This window comes from Strix uralensis, chromosome 33, assembly GCF_047716275.1.
Source record: "Strix uralensis isolate ZFMK-TIS-50842 chromosome 33, bStrUra1, whole genome shotgun sequence".
NCBI lineage: Eukaryota > Metazoa > Chordata > Aves > Strigiformes > Strigidae > Strix > Strix uralensis.
In genome coordinates this window covers 1,888,943-1,909,773 of record NC_134004.1, presented here as the reverse complement: position 1 = coordinate 1,909,773, position 20,831 = coordinate 1,888,943, and the positions used below count along the sequence as shown (strand labels likewise).

General features: G+C 46.3%; 2 protein-coding genes across 2 annotated transcripts; both read right to left on the bottom strand.

Moving 5' to 3' along the window:
• Positions 1-3,025: 3,025 nt before the first annotated feature.
• Positions 3,026-6,358, bottom strand: HOXC8 (homeobox C8). Its single transcript, XM_074853787.1, has 2 exons — positions 5,309-6,358; positions 3,026-3,318 (listed from the first exon to the last, which is right to left on the bottom strand). Exons 1-2 carry the CDS (start codon positions 5,742-5,744, stop codon positions 3,026-3,028), a joined length of 729 nt encoding a protein of 242 aa, XP_074709888.1. The 5' UTR covers positions 5,745-6,358.
• A 5,755-nt stretch (positions 6,359-12,113) lies between these two features.
• Positions 12,114-16,519, bottom strand: HOXC9 (homeobox C9). The gene is made up of 2 exons (XM_074853786.1): positions 15,217-16,519; positions 12,114-13,238 (listed from the first exon to the last, which is right to left on the bottom strand). Exons 1-2 carry the CDS (start codon positions 15,776-15,778, stop codon positions 12,994-12,996), a joined length of 807 nt encoding a protein of 268 aa, XP_074709887.1. The 5' UTR covers positions 15,779-16,519; the 3' UTR covers positions 12,114-12,993.
• Positions 16,520-20,831: the final 4,312 nt, after the last annotated feature.

Sequence of the window (20,831 nt, the reverse complement as noted above, 5' to 3'; positions counted from 1 at the left end):
TGTTGCCATTTTCGGGGCATTTCCCCCCTCCCCCCCCAGCCCCATTTCGCCCTGGCATTGCAGGGGGTGCGACCCGCGCTGCAAATATGGGGGGAAAAGGGGAGAAAAATGGGTGTGGGTGCACCCACCCGAGTCCCATTTTCCTGCGCGCCGCACAACTTCGCTATTTCTCTCTCTTTTTTTTTTTTTTTTTTTTTTTTTTTTTTTTCCCCAGCCCTCCTGGGCAGAGTCCAGCAATTTCAAGCCCTGAGGCATTTAAATCCTTTAAGCTTGGTGGGTTTTGGGTTAAGAATGTCTGAAGCCCACAGAGGAGCCTCCAGACATAGCTCAGCACATCAGGCTGCGTGTGAGGAGCCTTGTGCTGCCTTATCTACAATATCTGGGTAAACATCCCGTCTACTTCTGCATCCCTGGGCTCTAGATGATGTAGTCCATTTATCAGCAGGGGGAGGAAAAAAAAAAAAAAAAAAAAGGATAGACCCGGTTTTAGAGATCAATAGACCTCCTTCAACGGAATGAGGCTGGTGGTAAGAGAAATAATTAGGAAGTTCATCTCGCATCCGAGAAGTAGAAGAGAGACCTGAAGGCATCACCGCCCGCCAGGTTTTGCTGTAAATAAAGATGTAATAAAATAGAATAAATATAATAAAATAATAGTAATAATAACAACAACAATAGTAAAATAAAAGGATGAGGTAGGTGAGGGATGGTGTCCATGGGGAGGAAGGTATGAATTTGGGGGGAGAGTAAAAGGGACTTTGCGCCTGTGGGGAAAAAAATATAAATAAATAAACTGCTTTCTTGCCAACTTCATTTTTTTGGCGTGTTTCGAGCTGTTTTCCTATAGGGAAAGGTGTTGCCCCGGAGCCCTCCTGGTGCCCAGAGCTCTACGCGGGGCTTAAGCAGGTTTTCCGCGCACACCTAACGCCTCTCGGGCTCCCAACCTCTCGCCAACGATCGGCTGCCAGCACCGATCGCACCCGGGGATGGGGGGGAGCGGCGGCTCCCGCCCGGACCGAGCGGGGGGAGGATTTTTCTGGACCCCAGAGCCGGGCAGGACCAGGGGGTTGCACTTTCCAGATCTTTGAAATGGCACTTCCCAGCTGGGAGAAGTCAAAATCCAACCGCACACACCCTTTATGCACTTTAGTCCCCCCCTTCCCACCCCACAAAGAAAGACTTCACAGTGCTGGAGTCGTTGCAATATTTTATTTTATTCTTTTTTTTTTTTTTTTTTTTTTTTTTGGCGGACCTACAGCTTCAGTCAGACAATTAGCAGCAACATTGCCATTTTTAATGAGCACTTGCCATTGCAGCAGTGAAATGCCCCGCTCAGACTCTGGCCAGGGAGGCAGGAGGGGAAATCCTCCCCCTGCCCGAGCTGGTGCCTGAGCCAAGATGTTCTGATTTCCTCCCAAATAAAGATGAGCCTTGGTTTTTGAAGCGTGCCAAAGATGATTTGAAGGATGAAATATTAGTCAGAGCCCACTCTGAGTGATGTGTACGTGTGGGTGCTTTTAAATAGAGACATAGCACTGTAGGCAACGCAGTCCTTTTAAAATCTTTTATTATTATTATTATAATTATTATTATTATTTACGTAATGTCTCACGTATACAATACAAATCCACGGTGTCCAGAAATGTGTTTTTTTTTTTTTTCTTTTTCTTTTTCTTTTTCTGGCGGTAATTGCTACATTCAGAGTTTGAACACGCAGAACTATGCTTTTACATAAAACAAATGACGATTTTTTTTTTTTTTGTTTCGAGCATGTTGCATTAACAGATAAGTCAAGACAAATAGATAACTATACATTCAGTGCAATTTAGTTCTACACTACTTTATAAGCACAATAAAATAATACAATACTGTGCGTTCTCAACTAGGCAGTTTCAGTTGTTGGGATTTTTTTTTTATTTTTTTTTTCCAAGAAAATAAGCAGCAACAAACGACAATAAAACCGCATTACAAATACTTTCAAAGCATGACTCCTTCTATAGGTAGTGATAAAGTACAATACAAGGTTGGTTGGGTTTTTTTATTGTATTTTTATTATTATTTTATGCTACTTAGTAGCTTGCATCAGGGCAAAAACACAGCTCTCTCTCTCTCTTAAATAAATTCTGACCAAGTAAAATTTAGGATATGTAAGCCCCTTGTTGATAATAGATTTGATAATTATTGCAGGTTTTCCCTTTAGGTAGTACATGAAGAATTTCGAGTGCTCACACAGGCAAAGGGTAAACAGCGCCTATAGAAATAAGGAAGGGTTGCGTATTTTGGCCTATCAAGGTATATACAAGCCTCAATCCTATAGAAATGGGGGGGTCTATGGGGAGGGGGGTGTGTTTGCGGGCGCTACCAGGTATGCTCACCCTCCAAGCTCCTCTTCTTATCTGGCAGGGGCTGCAGGAATGGCCCCTCCGAGGGAATTGATAAATGGCTGGTAGGAATGGAGATCTCCACAGATAGACAGACACTACACAAACAAGCTAAGGAAGCTGGAAGCACCCTCGCACTTCCCCTAGGGTCATTCGGGAGAGGCAAAACCAAGCTTAAAAAAAAAAAAAGAAAAAAAAAAAAAAGAAGAAGAAGAAGAAAGAAAGAAAAGGCAAAGTCAAAGCTGTTCATATAAATACATATTCTGCACCCATCCGTGTGTGCAGCTTCGCAGGCGGGAGCGGAGGGAGCAGGGGACGAGCAGTGACATTTGCTTCCAGGCTTGGTTTAGGGGGGTTGGGGGTGGTTTTGCTTTGCTGGATCATTTAATTATTTTTTTTCCCCCTGCTCTTGCAGTCAAGCCAACTATGTATTTATTGAACTAAAAATGCAGCTATTAAAAAAAAAGGGAGGGGGGGGGAAAAAGTAGGGGAAGTTTCTATGACAATAAAAAAGGCTACAACTGTTTGACAGGTAGTTACTGCTGTGTGAGCCTCTCCATTCTATACTCTATAAAAGCAAATGACCGTCGTAAACATCTCGATTTATCATCTGCCATAAAACGAGACTTCAAGGGGCTGAGAACTCAGTCCTTGCTTTCTTCTTTTTCCTCCTCTTCTTTTTCCTCTTCTTCATTCCCTTCTTCTTCCGTTTTCTCCTCGTCCCTGGCCCCCGGCAGCTTATCTTTATTGTTTTCTTTTTTCCACTTCATCCTCCTGTTCTGGAACCAGATCTTCACTTGTCTCTCGGTCAGTCCCAGGGCGTGAGAGACCTCAATCCGCCGCTTCCGTGTCAAATACGGGTTGAAGAGGAACTCCTTTTCTAACTCCAGGGTCTGGTACCGGCTGTAAGTTTGTCTGCCACTGCGTCTTCCGGGAGCTGTAGGACACAAACATCAAATAACTTCTTAATTCTCCCCCCTTTGGAGGCTCTGCTTCCCCCCCACCCCCACCCCGGCCCCCCTCGCCTCAATTTTTCTAGAGAAACTGCTGCCCCCCCCCTCCCCAAAAAAAGCCTCTCTCGACCCTTTGCATATTAAAGGCACTAAAGGAAAGTGGCTGGGTTATTATTAGTAATCATAGGGCTGATATTGCTATTAATGCTGATAAGCAGCTGCCCTTCCCTGGCTCTTCCTGGGGAGTGTTCAGCTCGGGCTGCTTGGCTGGGTGCAGGGAGGTGTGTGTCAAGCTCATTCACAAAAGAGACCTTTCCAGTTTCCTAAAAGGTGGTTCTGGATGGTGAGTCCTGGTGGGCAGCTCCATTTTATAAAAAAAGATTTTTTTTTTTTTCCTATGAAAGGTGCATTGTTCACCATAAAATCCTCTCCAGCCTTTCTCCTTCTCCCTATTCCTTTTTCTTTATTTCTTTCTCCTTCCTTCATTCTTTTTCTTTCCTTTCTTTCTTTCCTTCCTTCCTTTTCTCTTTCTTTCTCTCTTTATGTCTCTCTCTTTTTCTTTCTCTCCCTCTTTCTCTCTCTCTTTCCCTCTTCCCTCTCTCTTTTCCCCTCAAAATGCCCAACTCTGGTTTCCTTTTCCAAATATTCTTCCCAAAATAGAGACTCAGAGTCCTCCTATTTGCTAATATTTATGCCTTGAGAATTGGAATTTTCTATGAAATCCCCTCTCCCTGTCCTTTCGGTTAGAGCTGTGTGTCTGCAAAGCACACACAGACAGAGATGGATATTTGCCTGTGCAAACACAGAGATTGTATTTAAAACAAGTCGAGCTGGACATTTACAGCAATAGCCAAAAGAGAAAGCAAGAGGACTGAGGTATGTGCAGCTGAGCCCCTGCACTTCCTTCTGCATGGTCCTTTCTTAATGAGAAAAACAATCTATTTGCAAAAAAAAAAAAAAAAAAAAAAAAAAAAAAGCTCCAGATTGGAATGATTGCATCCTTGAGACTACCTCTAGGTCAAAGCTTAGATAAATAACGTGTTTTCCTCTGCGTCTATCTCCCAGCCTCTGGGCCACATCCTCTCTACATGAGCCAGAACTCCTTTCTATTTTCTTTTTTCTGTTGTTAAATTTTGCTGGGGGTAGGGGGGAAAACTTTGGGGCTCTGATTGTCCTTAAAATTAACACTAACCTTCACATGTTTTGAATTAACAAGGCTTCTAGACAACCTTGGTCCTTAGGTGGGGGAAACTTGTACTTTGAAGTATTTCGGTTTCTGTGCAATTATCTGGACTTCACATGAGCAAAGTTCCATTCAGCCCAAATTATTTTGAATTTCCCACCCCCTTTTTTTTTAACCCAGGACAGCAGACTGTTCTCCAACACCCCACCCCATAGCTCTGAGCTAAGTTTCCTTTTCTGTTTAAACTTTTATCTCTAGGCTTTAAGAAACAGATGTAAAGTATTAGTAATACTTATACAAGTTCCCACCTTTCAGGCTTCGTCTCCAAGCGGTTATGAAAGGCTATATGACATTTTAAAGAGCAGTGTATTATCAACATGCAAATAACCTCGTGGGAGCTGTATCTTATTGCCTATCCTCAAGGCAAGCAATAAAAAACAAGTTTTACTTTATTGTGATTTAAGCCTTTTGCAGGGAATCACCTTGCTGGCTCTCTAGTAACTGCTGTCTTGTTTGCTTTCAAAGGTCTTCCTAAAAAGAAGAAACATTAGCACAAAACTGCTCATTTCTTTCATATTTTACATCTACGCCTCTTATATTTTTTATATATATATATATGTATGCATATGTGTGTATGTGCATGTTTATATATCTATACGTATGTTTGTGCTTGTATATGCATACATATATATATAGATAGACAGACAGACAGAGAGAGAGGGGAGAGAGAGAGAGAAAGAGAGAAAAAAATAAAGGAAAACATTTAAGGAGGAGGAAAAAAAGGTCCTAACCGTGAGGTCTCATCCATGGGAACATGAGACTGGGAGACGAATTTTGATTTAAATGCCCTTGTCCCTCGCTAGAGTTACTGTTGGAAGACGATTTACAGTCAGGATATTGTACAACAGTCGTCTCTTGCTGAGCACCATAAAGCGATTGCCTCGGTAGAGCTTCATATCCATAGAATTTAGAAGCGTCTCCGTGACACGCCAAGGCGCATGGGTTTTGCTGGTATCCAGAGTTGGAGATGCTGGAGGTTCCGTGGTGGAAAAACTCTTGGACGTGGTGTGAAGGGTGCTGGAAGGTGGGAGCAGTAGTGCCCGGACCATACACGAGAGCATGGCTCCTGCTAACACTTTGTGGAAATCTGCAGTCGTAGTAAGTTGGCTCCAGCGATTCACCGCCTTTGTACTTGGAAAAGAGAGGATTTACAAAGTAGGAACTCATGACCCTCGCATGCAAAAAAAAAAAAAAAAAAAAAAAAAAAAAAAAGGAGAAAAAAAAAGGAGAAAAAAAAAAAAAAAGACGGCTTTAATTCTAGATTAGTGCGAGATTGTCCCTGGACTGTCTCAAGTCCTGCTTTTTAGTGGCTTTTTTTTTTTTTTTTAATGCGATCTCAAAGGCGTTTCATGGTGCCTCTGTGTGTCTGTACGGTTGGTTCTCGGTGCTCTTGACTTCTCTTGTAATCTGTCGGTAGGTAGAGCTCTCTCTCTCAATTTCTCTGTAACTCTGCTCCTTCCCTTTAACACCACAGGCAAATTCCTCAAAATCCCGGTGGTGTGGCTCTTTTTTTTTTTTTTTCTTCTTTTTTTTTTTTTCCCTCCTCTCTCCCCTCACACGCGATATGTACACATCCCTCCGCCACGCTGAGACAGCCTGCCAGCCAAATGACAGCGTTTTGGGGCGCTTTTTTTTTTGGGGGGGGGTGGGGGGAAATGGAGGAAAGGTGGTGTATGCCGAGGGGGGTACACACACACAAGCCTCCGGAGAGGGGGGGGCACCCACACCTAATGAGTGGAGGAGGGTGAAGGTGCGCATTAATATCCAACCCCCCCCCCCTTTTTTTTTTCCCAGCAGCAGCCTCTTCACTGATGGCAGCAAATACATGCGCTGGGAGGTCAGCCTAGGTAACCTCAACAGGTAAAGGGAGCCCAAGCAGCCCCCCCTTGCCCTCCCCATCACCCCCCCCTCCCAAAAAATCCGGGGTGAGCTTCTTCTAGGGCTCAGCATCGCCCCCCCCTCCCCTGGGGTCACCCGTTTGCCAGGGAGGATGGTGGGGGTGCCCCTGGTGTTGTTGTTGTTGTTGTCATTGTGTTGGGGTTTGGGGGGGCTGCGAGGGTGGGCTTGGTCCCACCTAGAGGGGGGCAGAAAGGGGAGGGGGGTTCTGCTGTGGTTGGAGTGCTGAGCCCACATTTCCTCTTTTTTTTTTTTTTAATTTTTTTGGGGGGGGTGTGTTGTTGTTATTGTGGTGATGGTGGTTGGAAGATTGGAATCAAACAAGCAAACAAAAGCAAAACGGGAGCGAGCGGGCGAGGGAAGCGTCTCCGTATTGATTGGCTGCTTCTTGCTGTCCTTCTTTAAAGAAAATAAAGGCAGAAAATTATGGGGAGTTATTTATTATTTTTTTTTTTTCCCCCTTGCTTCCTTTCAAACCAACCACTGAAAATCCACGGCTGGAAATAACAGGGAAGCTTCCTTCCAAGGGAATAAAGTAGACCATTGCTTAAAGAGAGCTACTTTGGACGAAAAGAGGCAAAGTGAGACAGAAAGTATGTACTCCCTTTTGTGCATGCCTGTAAAAAATAACCATCGAGCTCGTTTTTTGATTGTTTCGCTATTCAACATAGCGATTTTCCCTGTCTTTTCCCATTGCAAGTGGTATTTGTGCCCCTCGCCCCCCACTTTTTGCACTGGAAGTGACCACTCGCTGCAACCTTTCACTTCGGACACTTCATTTTTACGACTGCATGAAGGAACTCAGCTCATTAAAAAAAAAAAAAAAATATCACATCAAATCACCAGGATTCGTGTTAATTTTTCGGGGGGGGGGGAGTGTGGGGGGTGGGGTGGGGGTGGAGGGAGGAGGACACACTTCGCAAATGAGGATTTTCTGTAGAGCCGCAAAAAATTGTCAACCCCCCTAAGTGACATAGTGTTATGAGCAACCCCCGTGTTTCCCCCAAAAGTCTACAGACCTTCAAAGCTTTCCCTCATGTTCTTCCACCAAAAAAAAAAAAAAAAAAAAACCCACCAAACCAAAAGCAGCCTAATTATTTTCAGAAGAGACCTGGGTGACTCTGACCGTTTTCAAGTGTGGAGGGAGAAAAATACCATCTCAGCTGCTTTCGCCAAGCTGTTTGAGGTGTGTTTTTCTGCCCAGTAAAGGTCATATTCCCGGTTTTTTTGAGGCATGGGGTGGCTCAAACCTCTGGTGAGGTTGAAACTGTATTATTTTTTTTTTTTTGCAGACACCTTCCCAAGAAGAGGAAAAGACCCAGTAGCCACCCAATCCACCTTTATTAGATTTTCATAAATCGAGGGTGTATTTTTCCACTTAGAAAGGCTACATGTGGTGGGTTTTTCCTCCCCGTAAGCAGACAATGAACTATGCAGGAGAACAGTGATTTTTACACCGCCTATTGTGAGAATATTTTTTTTTAAATCAAGCTATATTTGCTGTGAAGAAATAGTCTTCATACCCGAATAATCCCAAGGACGGCACGGTGACCATAGCCATTTTTACAGAATTCACCCACCTCATCCCCCCTTCCCCAGATTACCCCTTCCCTAGGGAAACCCCCCTCAAAATAAATGAAGAAAAGAGCAACTAGGGACAGAGGCTCCTTAATTAACAGCTAATAGTCGAGGTGACCATTTTCCTCCTCTAATCAATAGCATTTCTATTTTTAAAATCCCTGTGCCTGCCCATGCAATAAAGGCAGCCGTGCAAATTAAAGTAAAAAAAAAAAAAAAAAAAAAAAGTTTCAGAGCTGGGGCGGTTCGGGCTGGGATTGGGAAGAGCTGCTGCATTTTTCCAATCCTTATCCCTGGATGCAGGAAGCAAAGGTGCAGCGAGTTTTTCAGAATCGTACCTTGGGCTGGGAAATAAATGTTTGCTGGGAAAGAAAGGACCCACCACCCCCTTCCAGATTTCATGAAATCAGCTATATGCAATCGCCTGCTTCTTTTTAAGGAAAATATCTTGACATTTACTGTCTGGGGAAAGTGCTGCTCTTTGTCTTTACTGTTTTGGCCGTGTTTAGATGTGGGGATGGGTGGGGGGTGCTGTGTCTTGCGGGTGCATGCGCTTGGATGTAGCTTTATCGCTGTGGCTGTATTGTACTTTTAGGTGTTTCATTGTACCCTCCCGGAGTTTATTTTATTCCCCCCCCCCTTGCCCTGACCTTCACTGAAAAATGTCATTCCCTCCTTCCCCACCCCAAAATGAGGAGGCTTTGGAGAGATACGTGACGTGCGTAAATAAAGAGGGGGAAAAAAAAAAAAAACAAAACAACACCACAAACCCACAGCAAAATAGGCAATTTCTCTGTGCAAGCATTTTTATGCATTTATGCGCTCCCCGCGCCGTCAGCTGTCAGCGCTCCCCGCGGAAAAAAAAAAACAAAAAAACCCAAAAAACCCCCACACCAACAAAAAACCAAAAACCAAACATTAAAAAAGCTATTTATGGGGGTTTTCAGCACGGCGCGGGGTGCGCGGGGGGGGGGTGAAGTCAGGCAGCTCCGCGATCCCCCTCTCCCACTCCCCTTCTTTCCCCTTCCCTCCCCGGGCCGGAGCCGCTTCCGCGGGCGCGGGGGTGCCGCGGGCGCGGAGCGCTCCCCGCCGCGCGCAGCCCCGCGCTAACATTGGGCAACAGCGCCATCTCGCGGCCGCGCCGGAGCGCAGCGCCGCGGGCGGGGGTGGGGGGGGTAGTGGGGTGCCGGCCCCCGCGGATTACCGGGCGGCGCGTTATAACCGATAATCCCTTACCGGTGCCGCGGGGGGGGGGGGGGAGGAAAGGGGGGAAAACCCTCCAGCAGCGCGGTGCGGCCACCCCTGTATAAACAGTCAAGCGCGGGCAGGATTTTTTGAAAAAGCTTCCCCCCCCTTTTTAGGTTTTTTTTCCCATTTCCCCCTTTTCTCACCCATAAAAATAACACACGCACACAAAAAAAAAGCAGCAGCACACGCACGCAGGACCGAACAAACCCACCAGATGTGCCACCCCCCCTTCCCCTCCCTTCCCCACCTCCCCGCTTTTATCAGTTTTGGCTTCGAGTTGGGGTTGGATTTTCCTTTTTTTTTTTTTTTTTTTTTTTTTTTTACCTCCCCTCGTCCGAGGGGGGTCTGTTGTTTGTAGCTTGTAGACAAAACATTCCAATAATCCGGTTTCAAAGAGAAGAGCACCCACCTTATTTAAACCATAAAGCAATTAAAGCCAGACGTCTAGCCAGATCTAGGGTCCTGTTTTGTTCGCTCCTATTCAGCCCCGCATAGCAGGGAGACAAACAGAGTTGTAAAAGTGGCATTTTTTTGGCTGCGGAAATGTACCTATGGACAGCTGTAGGGTCCTGTCGGTTTTGTGCGCCTTACAAAAGGGCAGATTTGAAACCAGGCACACACACACCACACACGCACCCGACCGAAAACCACCCCCAGAACCTTATATACATGCCTATATTTTTTTTTTTAATTTTTTTTTTTTTCTCCCCCTCCCCGAGAGCTACAAGCGCATCTCTCCGCGGGCAGAAATACATGTGCGTGTTCACAAGCGCCGGCACACAATAGCTGTATCAGTATGCGTCTGCACACACGCGCCATATGTCAAATAATGCCGAAATTGGAGCATTTTGATACATTAATCCGGGGAAAGGCTGGCCACAGGGTGTGCTGCTGGGTGCAAGCCGCATTTTTTTTTTTTTCTTAAATTATTATTATTTATTTTGAGCCACACTGGAATGGTGTTGGTTTTTTTTTTTTTTTTTTTTCTTTTCTCCGCTGGCTGCGGTGGCGGAGAAATTCAATGGCTGAGCCGCACCAGCGCAGCCTCCCAGCAGGGCCAAATGGCATTTTATAACTGGTGTAACCCTTCACCGGGGGACGGGGCGGCGGGGGGGGGGTGTGGGGGGTGTGGGGGGTGAGGATACCGGGGGCCTTGCACATGAACTAAAACTGCGGCAGGATTTTAACCCAACCCAACCCACCACCAACAAAAGAAAGCCCCAACCAGCAGTTCGGTGGAGACAAAGGGGCATCTCCTCCGCTGCCCGCCGGCTCTAATGGGGGGGCTGGCCGGGGAGATGGCTGCGGAGGGGGGGAGAGGGGCTGCGGAGAGAGGGGGGGCGCTGGGGAGGGAGGGAGGGGGGGCAGGGGGAGGGAGCAGGCTGTGGTCGCACTGGAAATGAGATCCGCTTGAATGAAAGGGGGGCCAAAATGAACTTCCATACATCATGTCTTTTCAACATCGCTAAACGCTCCTGACAAGCCCCTCCAGAGAGCCGGGTCCGAAACTGCCTCCAAAGTCCTGTCCAAATGATGATGGGGAATTTTTTTTTTTTTTTTTTCGCCCTCTTAATTAATAATGATAAAACGGGGATGATTTCTCCCCTCTCGGACGTGGGCGAGCCGCTTCCCGACCCTGCATGATTTTATTCTTTATCTGCGGCGGGATGAACGAAAGGAGAGAAGCAGAGGGGAGGGAAAATAATAATAATAATAATTAAAAAAAAAAATGACATGACTTAGGTGGAAAGATTTCCCCCCTTTTTTTTTTTTTTTTTTGGTCCATAAATCTTCCGCTCTGCTAAAATGTTTTCTAACCTGACCATTTCATTGCGCTCGTTAAGGTTTTTCCAAACAGACCTAGCACAAAACTGGGATTGTAAAAGGGCTTTTTAGCTTCCCCTGCTCCAGGGATGTCTCCGCTGATAGACCGCGGTGCGCCTGTCCCCCTCCGGTGACAAAAATAGACCCCGCTTTAAAAGCGAGGACACAAATCAAGGGAAGGAAAAGAAACCTCCAAATGCTTCAGCAAGAAATATTAAAGAGCAATATTTTATGAGATCAGCAGAAGTAATCGCTTCCAGATTTTTTTATTTCGGAGGAACCGGGACGAGGGCGACAAACGTATCTCGCTCGCCTGATCTGGTTTTGATTAGAAAGATTAAAACGCTGCTCCACTCATTTCATTAAAGAAAGGGACCTATAACAAGTTTTTATGATTAAACATCCCTCGCTGCTCATTTTTTATACAATCTCCTGCCTCTTGTTTCTCATTCAGCAGCCTGGAAAGCGCCCAGAGCAGGAGCCATTGATAAATCCGGCTCCAGGCGCTGTGGGCAGCGGGTTTTCTCGCCTCTGCACAAGCCACTGCAGCACCAGCCCCATCTCGCCCTGGCAGGACGGGGGGGGGGGGGTGACCTTTCCGCAGCCAACAACCCTCTTTTTTTTTTTTTTTAATTTTAAATCTCCCCCGTGTAGGGCGAAGGGAGGGGGGGGAATCTGCTTTTTTTTTTTTTTTTTTGCCTTTTAGCCTTAAAATTTGCAGGCTGCCGCATCGCCACCAATTTATTTCTTTATGCTCTTTCTTTCCCCCCCCCCCACCCCCACCCCAGCCCTTCTCCACCCCAGACATTTATTTTTTTCCCCTTCTCCTGGGCTGTCTTGCGAGAAGCAGCACTTCCAGCAACCCTCCAAGTTTTGGCAGCCCATCGATGAGGCAGAAGCAACCCCTGAGTGGATGGCAGGAGCGGATGCCTTTGCCAGCTCCTCTATTCCCAGCATCCATATTTAGTCTTTTTACATATCCTTCGATTGCCTGGGGTCATAAATTAGTACAATTAATTATCCCAATCTAAAAATTGATGGCACATATAACCCTTACCTCAGCGCCTTTTTATTATGGTACTCTGAGATAGAAAAGTGCGGGGGAAGGAAGCAGAAATCTCCGCTCTCCTCCGGCTGCGGGGGATGCTCGGGGCCGCCCCGCCGAGGCACCGGCACCGGCACCGCCTGGCAAAGCCCCGGGGCTGCTTCTCTGTAAAGGGCTTTAAATAAAAAGACACCTACATACTGATTTTTTTTTCTTTTTTTTTTTTTTTCTCCCGTGACGTTAGGTATATTTACATAGAGCTGCTCTACAATAGCGAACATAACAATATTACAGAACGGTTCTGAGACGAGAATAAAATACACAAATAAGTACAGCAGAAACGTTCAACACCATGACAGAACATCATCGAGCCATATTCCCTTCAGTCTTTCTTTTTTTTTTTTTTTTTCTCTTTTTCCTCTCTTTTGTACAAAATATTCACTCACGAGCTCGCGGAATTAAAAAATAAAAATACTGGATAAGTTTAATTTATGAAATAAAATACTAAAAAAAAAAAAATTCAAGTACTTCTTGTGTTTGTTTTCTGAGGCGGACAAAACAAAAAACAAGGAAGAAGAAAGGAAGAGAAAACAAACCCCCCAAACATCTTTCTTTTATTTAGTTGCATTTTAGAAAAGACTCGTGTCCCAAAACGCTTGCTGTGTTTGCCTATAATGCTAAACATTCATCCACACATTCAAAGTCAGAAACATTTCAACCCCCAAAAACAGCCTCTTTTTTTTTTCTTTTTTTTTTTCTTTCTTTTTTTTTTTTTTTTTTTTTTTCTCTCCACCCTCGTTTCTCATTGACTGGACTTTGCCAACTTTATTGCTGTTCTTTATCGGTTTTTTCTTTATTCATTTTCTTCATTTTCATTCGCCTGTTCTGAAACCAGATTTTGACTTGGCGTTCAGTGAGATTAAGGACTCTGGCTACTTCGTACCTCCGGTCCCGTGTAAGGTACATATTGAATAAAAACTCTTTTTCCAGTTCCAGGGTCTGATACTTTGTGTAAGGACATCTTTTCTTCCTCGTGGAGCGCGCATGAATCCAATTTGCGACGGGATTGTCTGAGAAAGAAGATTTTTATATTTTTGGGGGGGAAAAAAAAATCAATGTATACAGCTGGCCTTTCTTCCCTCCCCCCCTCCACGCCCTGGTGTATCTATGGAAAGAAACCTGTTTAATTAGCAGATCTTACCTAAATATTTTAAGTGACCTTCAGAAGAGTTTAATCTGTTTATTTTGGAGGGGTCATTTCCTTTTCTTTTGCTGCTGTTCTCACATAAAAGTTTCAGTAAATAAAACTGTAGCAATAGGTTTAAAATAATAATTATCCACATGACTGCTACTAGCAGTAATCTAAGAACATAGTCATAAAAAGTCAAAATTCCCACCATTTCATAGGCCCATAAACTCTTTTTACAACCTCAGCTCTCCAATACTTTCCCTAGAAGCTTTCACAGACCTGGAAAGCCGAGTCTGTTTTTTTAATATCTTAAGGATGACACGCGAGATGTCCCACTGGCTCCCAGAAATTGGCTGCTTTTTTTTTTTTTTTTTTTTTTTTTCCCCTTTCCCCCTTAGCCTAAAGGACCTTCCACGCTGCTGCCAGGGGAGCAAACCCATCGCTCCCTTCCTTGGGAGAAGTTTTTCCCCTCTGCCCGTTTTAGGCAGCTGCCTGCCAGCAAAGGGAGACTTTCGCCCCCTGATTCCTCGACTTATTTTTATCACGAGGGTGCCTGGCACCAGCCCGCCTGTCATAAATAGAGGTGTGAGCGCCCTTCCAGATGGAGAGCGAGATACCGAGGCACCAAGGTGCTCCCAACTGCTGTCACCCCGCTTTAGCGCTCGGAAACCCCCCCACATCTTAGGCCGGGGACGGGGGGGGGGGGGGGGTGTTCCCCACCAAACCCAGGACACGGCCGAGGGGCTGCGGGGGTGTGCGGTACCCCGGTGGGTGCCCCCGCAGCATCCCCCCTGCATCCCCCGCGGATGCTGAGCATCTCTCCGGGAGGGGTTGGGTTGGGTGGGTTTGGGGATGGGTTTTTTGGTTTGGTTTTGGTTTGGTTTGGTTTTTTTAAATCCCGGGAGTTGAGCTGCTGCCTGCATCCCCCAGGAGCTGGTCCCCCCTCTGCAGAGCTGGGGTCCAGGCTCCCCGCGCTGCAGGCTGGAGGGGAGGGTGATGCTGGCGGGTACCTGACTTCTGTCCCTACAATGTTCAAGGTTTCCCTGATGGCTGGGTTGGGGGTTTTCTGAGTTTCCCCCCCCTCCCTCCCTCCCTCACTTGGGCTGCAGATGATGTTTCTTCAAGTGTATGGTCCAATGTCCTGCGCTCGCTGCCTTTTGCCCCCAGCTACCTCCACACACTTAGTTTATGCCTTTACAATTCCAATTTTCCTCCTTACTTCTCCTCTACACACCCACCCACCCCCGGCCCCCCGCCCAGGGCACCCACCTTTTCATTTATTCCCACGTGTTGGAGCATTTTATGAATAATTGCACCGGTGGAGCTTTTATTGATTTTTAAAATAGATAAAGAGACACCTCTGCATCTATCCAGAGATATTCCTTTCCCCTCCCCCCAAAAAACCACATCAATACGTTCACTTCCAGCCAGCTACAACTCTTCCTTGTTCTTTGAAAGTGGAAATATTTGAAAGCGAAGAGGCTTCTCCCTCTGCCTACCCCCCTCTCGCTCCCTCTCACACACGCACTCTCCTTCTCTATTTTTTTTTTTTTTATTTTTTTTTTTTTAATTCCCCCCGGTGGAAGGTGATGAATATTTGATCAAAGAAGCCGACAGCCCCCACCACCACCCCTTGCAAAAAAAAAAAAAAAAAATAATAAAAAAAAGACTAAAGAGCCCAAAACAAAGTACAGATATTCGCTCTCCGGCTCTGCTAGGCGGACTCGCTCAAACCCCCAGATCTTCCTGCGTATCTGGAGTTTTAGGGTCGGGCTCTCTAAGGTAATTTCATTTTATTGAGTAGGGTCCTGGAAGCCGTAATGCCTCCCCGGTCGTAAACAAGAATGACTTCGACTTACTAGGGTCTAATTCGTGCTTTTCTTCTTTGTGTTTGCTGGAAGCGATGGCTTCGGACTCCGGGGAAGGAATTGTCTGCGCTGCTCTGTCTCTCAGCTCCCCCGGAGCCGCGTACATGTAGTCCGCGTAGCCGCGGCCGTCGGCGGGGCCACACTCCCCCCGCCGCCCGGGGAAGGCGTCGGGCTTGAGGCCGTAGGGGCGAGCACCGGGGGCGAAGGCCGGGAAGGAGACGGCCCCGGCGAGGGGCTCCAGCCAAGTCCGCATGTACCTGGGCTCGGCCCCCACGGGCGCCTGGGGGGCGTAGGGGTGGTAGCCCACGGAGGATTGGGAGTGGACGGGAGCCCAGGAGGTGGTGAAAACGGCCGGCTTGGGGGCGAAACTGCAGGACGGAAAGTCGGCACAGTCCGGGACTAATCCTGACGGTCGGGCAGCAGCCGGGTGGGAGGCAGAGCTGGGGAACCTGGAGGCCAAGAGCTCGTCGTTCTCGTGGCTTATCAAGGAGTCAACATAGTAGTTGCTTATGGGGCCAGAAGCCGACATGGTTCCCCCCTCTTTTACATTCATAAGATTATTGTATGAACTGTATGTGTACTTTTTATCTTCTCATAGAACAATCAGGGCAGGTAATTATTTTTTCAGCCTTTCCCAGTGTGCCATTGGCTGCCGGCCCTCACGTGATTGTATTTACCCAAAAATATAGCGTGGATCAATCCGCAGGTCTTTTTTTTTTTTTCCGCCTTTTTTTTTTTTTTTTTTTTTTTTCTTCTCCCAATAACGCGACCCGGCTTTTCCTAAAACTGATGGAAATGGGGCGGAGATGGGGAGGAGGGAGGCTCGGCCGGTCCTCAGCCGGGGGATGCTCTCCCCGCAGGCTGGGGGGGAGATTTGCCCTGGTGCTGAGGAAGGTGGAAGGTAATTGTGGAAGGTAGTCCAGGAACTATTTCTTGACGTAATTTGTCTCTGTCCTTTGCTTCTGCAGCTTCTAGCCTCTAATGGATACATTAAATTGAATATCGGTGGGAAGGGGAGAGGGGAGAAGTGCGGTGGAGGTGGGCTCCCCACTTGGAGAAAGGAGCTGGGGGGGGGAGAAGCTTTTAGCCTAAAAGCAAAGGGGGCTTTTGTCATCTTTTGCAGCGCTGTCTCATCGTCAGGCTGCTCAGCAGCTGAGAAATCTGTGGGGCACAGGCACATCTAGTCCTGCTTTAAGAAATAAGTGTCTTCAGGAGGAGAAAAAAAAAAAATGTATACCATGAGGAGCATCTTTGAAAAGAGGGGGGGGAAATAATAATAGCACCAGTGTCCCCCCCCCACGGGGAAAAAAAAAAAAAAAAAAAAAAAAAAAAGAAAGACTGAGCTTTTGCAGTGAAAGGCTGCATTATTCGGCAAGTAGTCGTGGATGTTTTTATGTCCTTCAATAAAATTTTTACGAGGATCATTTGATTGTTCATAAATGTGTCGTTCATTAAATAAAACCGTAGGACTGAGTTTCAGCTATATAGCTGAGGATGAGAGAGCTTTTGCGTATCAGGAGGAAGCAACAATGTGTGTTGGGCACATGATTGTTTTTATTTTTTTTTTTATTTTTTTTTTGTTAACGCCTGGAAACTTTTCTTTTTGCACCAAATCGATTGAAGAAGTTGGGAGCGTTAAAAAATCCGTGATAGCCTGCCTGCATTTTGAGAGAATAACCTTTCCTTTGTAAGGAAAGACAGGTAGGTAAATAGCTCACGCCCATTGGAGTCTGAAAGAAGGGAGTTAGGCGATTTCTCTGGAATAAAAAAAAAAAATTAAAATACCTAACCAAAAATAACCTCTCATGATTTTTTTTAGAAACCGAACCCCCCAAAAATATGGATTGTCTGGGCTCTCCAAGGGCTCTCCATCACCTCGGGTTTTCTAGGGCTGGGGGGGACATGGAGGGGAATGGTCAAAATTTGCAAGAAGGAGGCAAAGTGTGGGCTCAACAAGGGCTGGGGGTCCCTCCCTGGGAGAGGCAGGCAGGCAGGGAAGGGGGGTGGGCAGGGTGTCTCCAGTGATGCAGCATTCACCAGTGACAGGCGTCCTGCACAGCCTGTGCGAGTCCCACGGACCGACACGCCAGAAACCTCTTCAATTATTATTATGATTATTTTTCCCCTCAGTAAGTTGCTTAGGAAATGCGAGCAGGAGGAGAAAAGAGATTAAGGCAGATTCAGGGCTAAACAGGCAAGAAGGAGTGATGCTGCCAGGAGACACTCCCCCCCCCCAGCCCCTCCAAACTTACCCCCTCAGCTGAGCCAGGATAAAATCCTGCACCTCAATTCACAGGGCTCGAGGAAAAAAAAAAAAAAAAAAAAAAAATTAAACACAAGGCTGCCCTCGCTGCTGGTAGAAATAGGATTTCCCTCTCGAAAACTAGGGAAGGCTTTAAAATAAAAATATGACGGGAGGTGTTTGTCAAGGGACTCCGGATTTTCCAAATTCGAAGAGAAAAGTCATCGACTCGCTCCCCCCCAGAATTTATTCCTCATTCCGTTTTAAGTCCCCTGCTTTATGTGAGCCCTTAAAGGGAAATATTCCTGCAGGAGCAGAATGTCTTCTTTGGCCTTTATCGAGACCAATTTATCTGTCAATCACCGGTCTCCAATGACGGTTATTTTTATGTTCGCGAGAAAAAATATATATATACTCATCATTCTTTTATCTATTCCCATTTTTAAAATACTCACTCTGCAGGGCTGCTAATGTAGTGGGCTGTGACATGTGGAGAGGAAAAAGCAGCTTGGCTTTTCTACTTTGGTGGAATATTTTAAAGAGAATCCTTACAAAAGAGGGGTTGTCTGCAGATGTATATGCAGAAGGGGAGAGGGAGAAAGAAAAAAGAGGCAGAGAGAGAAGGAGGGAGAGAGAAAGGAAGGACTGAGCATGCAGAGGGAGAGAAGCACTGAAAAGCAGAGTCAGTGGGGAGGTTTTTCCAGAGGGAAAAAAAAAAAAAAAAAAAAAAGAATGTCAGAATATACCACAGACGAACCGCAAAACGAGCAGAAATTACCAAAGCCACGCAGTTATAATAAGTAGCAGCAGTTTTTGTAACCTTAATGCAAGCAGGCAAGGTCACTAAATTAGTCGTGGATGGTGTGTGTTGGTGTTACACAAAGGCAAACATAACTGGCAAAGATTTCTTTTATTTGCACGGAAACCTGCAGCACACGGAATTATTCACTCCCCATATCATTGTGGGATCTTAAATAAAAAAGAAGATAGCGTTTGTAATATAAACCCCTTTCATTCAGGGACTGCTGCTCCCTGAGAATTAAGCAGTACAAAGCAGAGATGGAGACACTTCACCTTAAAGCAAACTGAAGACACGGCTTAAGACTAAAGACACGGTTTAAGACTAAAGACACGGCTTGAGACAACGTTTTCCCTGCTGCAGAATCCCGTAACACGATGTGAACCCCCATAAAATTTAACACGATGTGAACCCACATAAAATATTGTCCTTTCACGCTTATCTCGACATGAAACCATCCCCATGGATGAATGCAAAGTTATGTGAATAAAGTCCACGCAGAGTGCAGGGCAAATGAAGCAATATCCTGAAATATTCTTCTTTTCAGTAGCAATGTCTCCAAGCGAATATCCAGACTGGAATTAAAACGCGCCTTGCTATTGAGTTCAGCAGCTACAAGGTTATCTCGCAGCTTTTATGCACGCTCCAGCTAGACTCCTATGCCTCCACAAAAGCTTCGGTACTTGTTTAATGGGAGATTACCTCTTCTGAAATGATGGTGAACTATCACATCCCTTCCAGGCAGACTAACATCTTTTCCTCTCACCTCCCCTTTTGAATCTGCAGGGGAAAGAAACTTAATTGCATTCAGCAAAACTAACACTAGCAGTCCACGAGCTGTATGAGTATTTATATATATATTTTTTTTTTCCCCTGGCGGAGAAAAAAATTAATAATTTAAAAAATTTTTTAAAAAGCCGAGTCGCAAATGAGGATGTTACAGAAAATCAAGCCTTTGTCTGAGCACTGTCCTGCTCAGTTGACTTCTGACACCTTTTCGGAGCTAAATGCTTCCCATGTTCGCCCTGCTCCCTGCAAGTGCTGTGTGTGCTCAGCCCGAGCTGCATCCCTGCCCTGCCCTGTGCGCGCAGACAGGCTCTTTCCCCACTTCCAAATCTTTTGGTTTCGCTTTGAGAATTTCTACCCTGATTGGAAGGAACGGAGACAAAAAAATAACCCTAATAAAAAAAAAAAAAAGGACAGAAGAAGGGGGAAAAAAAAAAAAAAAAAGAAAAAACAACTATTGGACAGCCTGCCTGCTGAGGTGACACTGCTTTCTTGGGTTTTTTTTCTTGCTTTTTAATATTTTTGAGGGTTTTTTTTGCAAAGAGTGGTGGTAAGGAAAAGCCAGCCTGCGGTCCCCAGTAATTGGGGGGCGGGGGGGGGTATGTATCCCCCTTTCCCTGCCGCAGCTCCAGGCCCGAGCACCACCACCAGCCCTTCCTCCGGAGAGGGGCTGCGGCTGCTGCCCGCCGGGGCACCCCGAGCCCGGAGCTCCCGGTGGGGGGACCCCGGAGCCGCATCCCGACCGCCCCGGGGAGGCTGCGGCAGCCCCGGGGGCCTGGGGCTGGGCAGGCACCGCGCCCCCCCCCGACGGGCAGACAAACGGAGCCTCCTCGAGGAGGGAGAAGGAAAAAAAAAAACCCAACCCAAAACACACAACCCCATCCGCATTCCCCCGGTTCAATTAACACTGTCAAGTTCGGATTAAAAAAGAAATCGGTGTTTTCTCGGCTCCTTTCCCCACTCCCCCCCCCGGCCCCCCTGCCCCCCCTGCACACCTCCAGCCCCTGCTTTGGAGGAGCAGGGAAGGGCGGTGCTGGCTTCATATCTCTCCAGAAGCGAAACGAAAGTAACCCTCCAGCCAGCTCCAACTCCCACTCCCCGCCTGCATCTGCAGCCCTAACCCGGAATAAAGTTCCTTTTCCCCCCCTTTTCTTTGTCCTTTCCCATTCCCTTCCTCTTCTCTTTTGCCTGCCCAAGTTCTTTCTCTCTTTCTTTTGTTCCTTCTTCACCCCTCCTTTCCTTTAAAAAAAAAAAAAAAAAAGAAGAGGGAAAAAAAATTGTACACAATAGATTGAATGACTCTAAAGCAGACTGTCTGAAGAGGCTGCAAAATATTTCCTGATCCCCCAGATGCCTCTGTTTATTCCAGGATTGTCTCCTAAAGTAAATAAATATGGGGAAAGATGAATTTCAGGCCAAATACCATCCGTGAATCTTGCAGCAGCGCGATTGCAGGCTACAGACTTTGCCTTTCCCCCCTCCTGCTAAATCCTTTGCCTGCTTGAAAAATCATATTTATTCAGGCTTCCTTAAAAGTTATCATCTAGAAAAAGCTCCCCAGGACAACAATTGACCGCTGGAACTTGCACGTACATCGCTTTCTATCGACGTGAAAACTTCAATCTGAGCCAATATGGGAGTCACAGCTAAGGCAAAGAAAATCAGCATTCAGCTTAAAATGACACTGCAGGAGTTTTTTACCTGCTTAAGTGCTTCCCCCCACCCACCCACCCACACCCCCCCTCTGTTTGTTGCTAAGTATTCCTGTCTCTCCAGTGT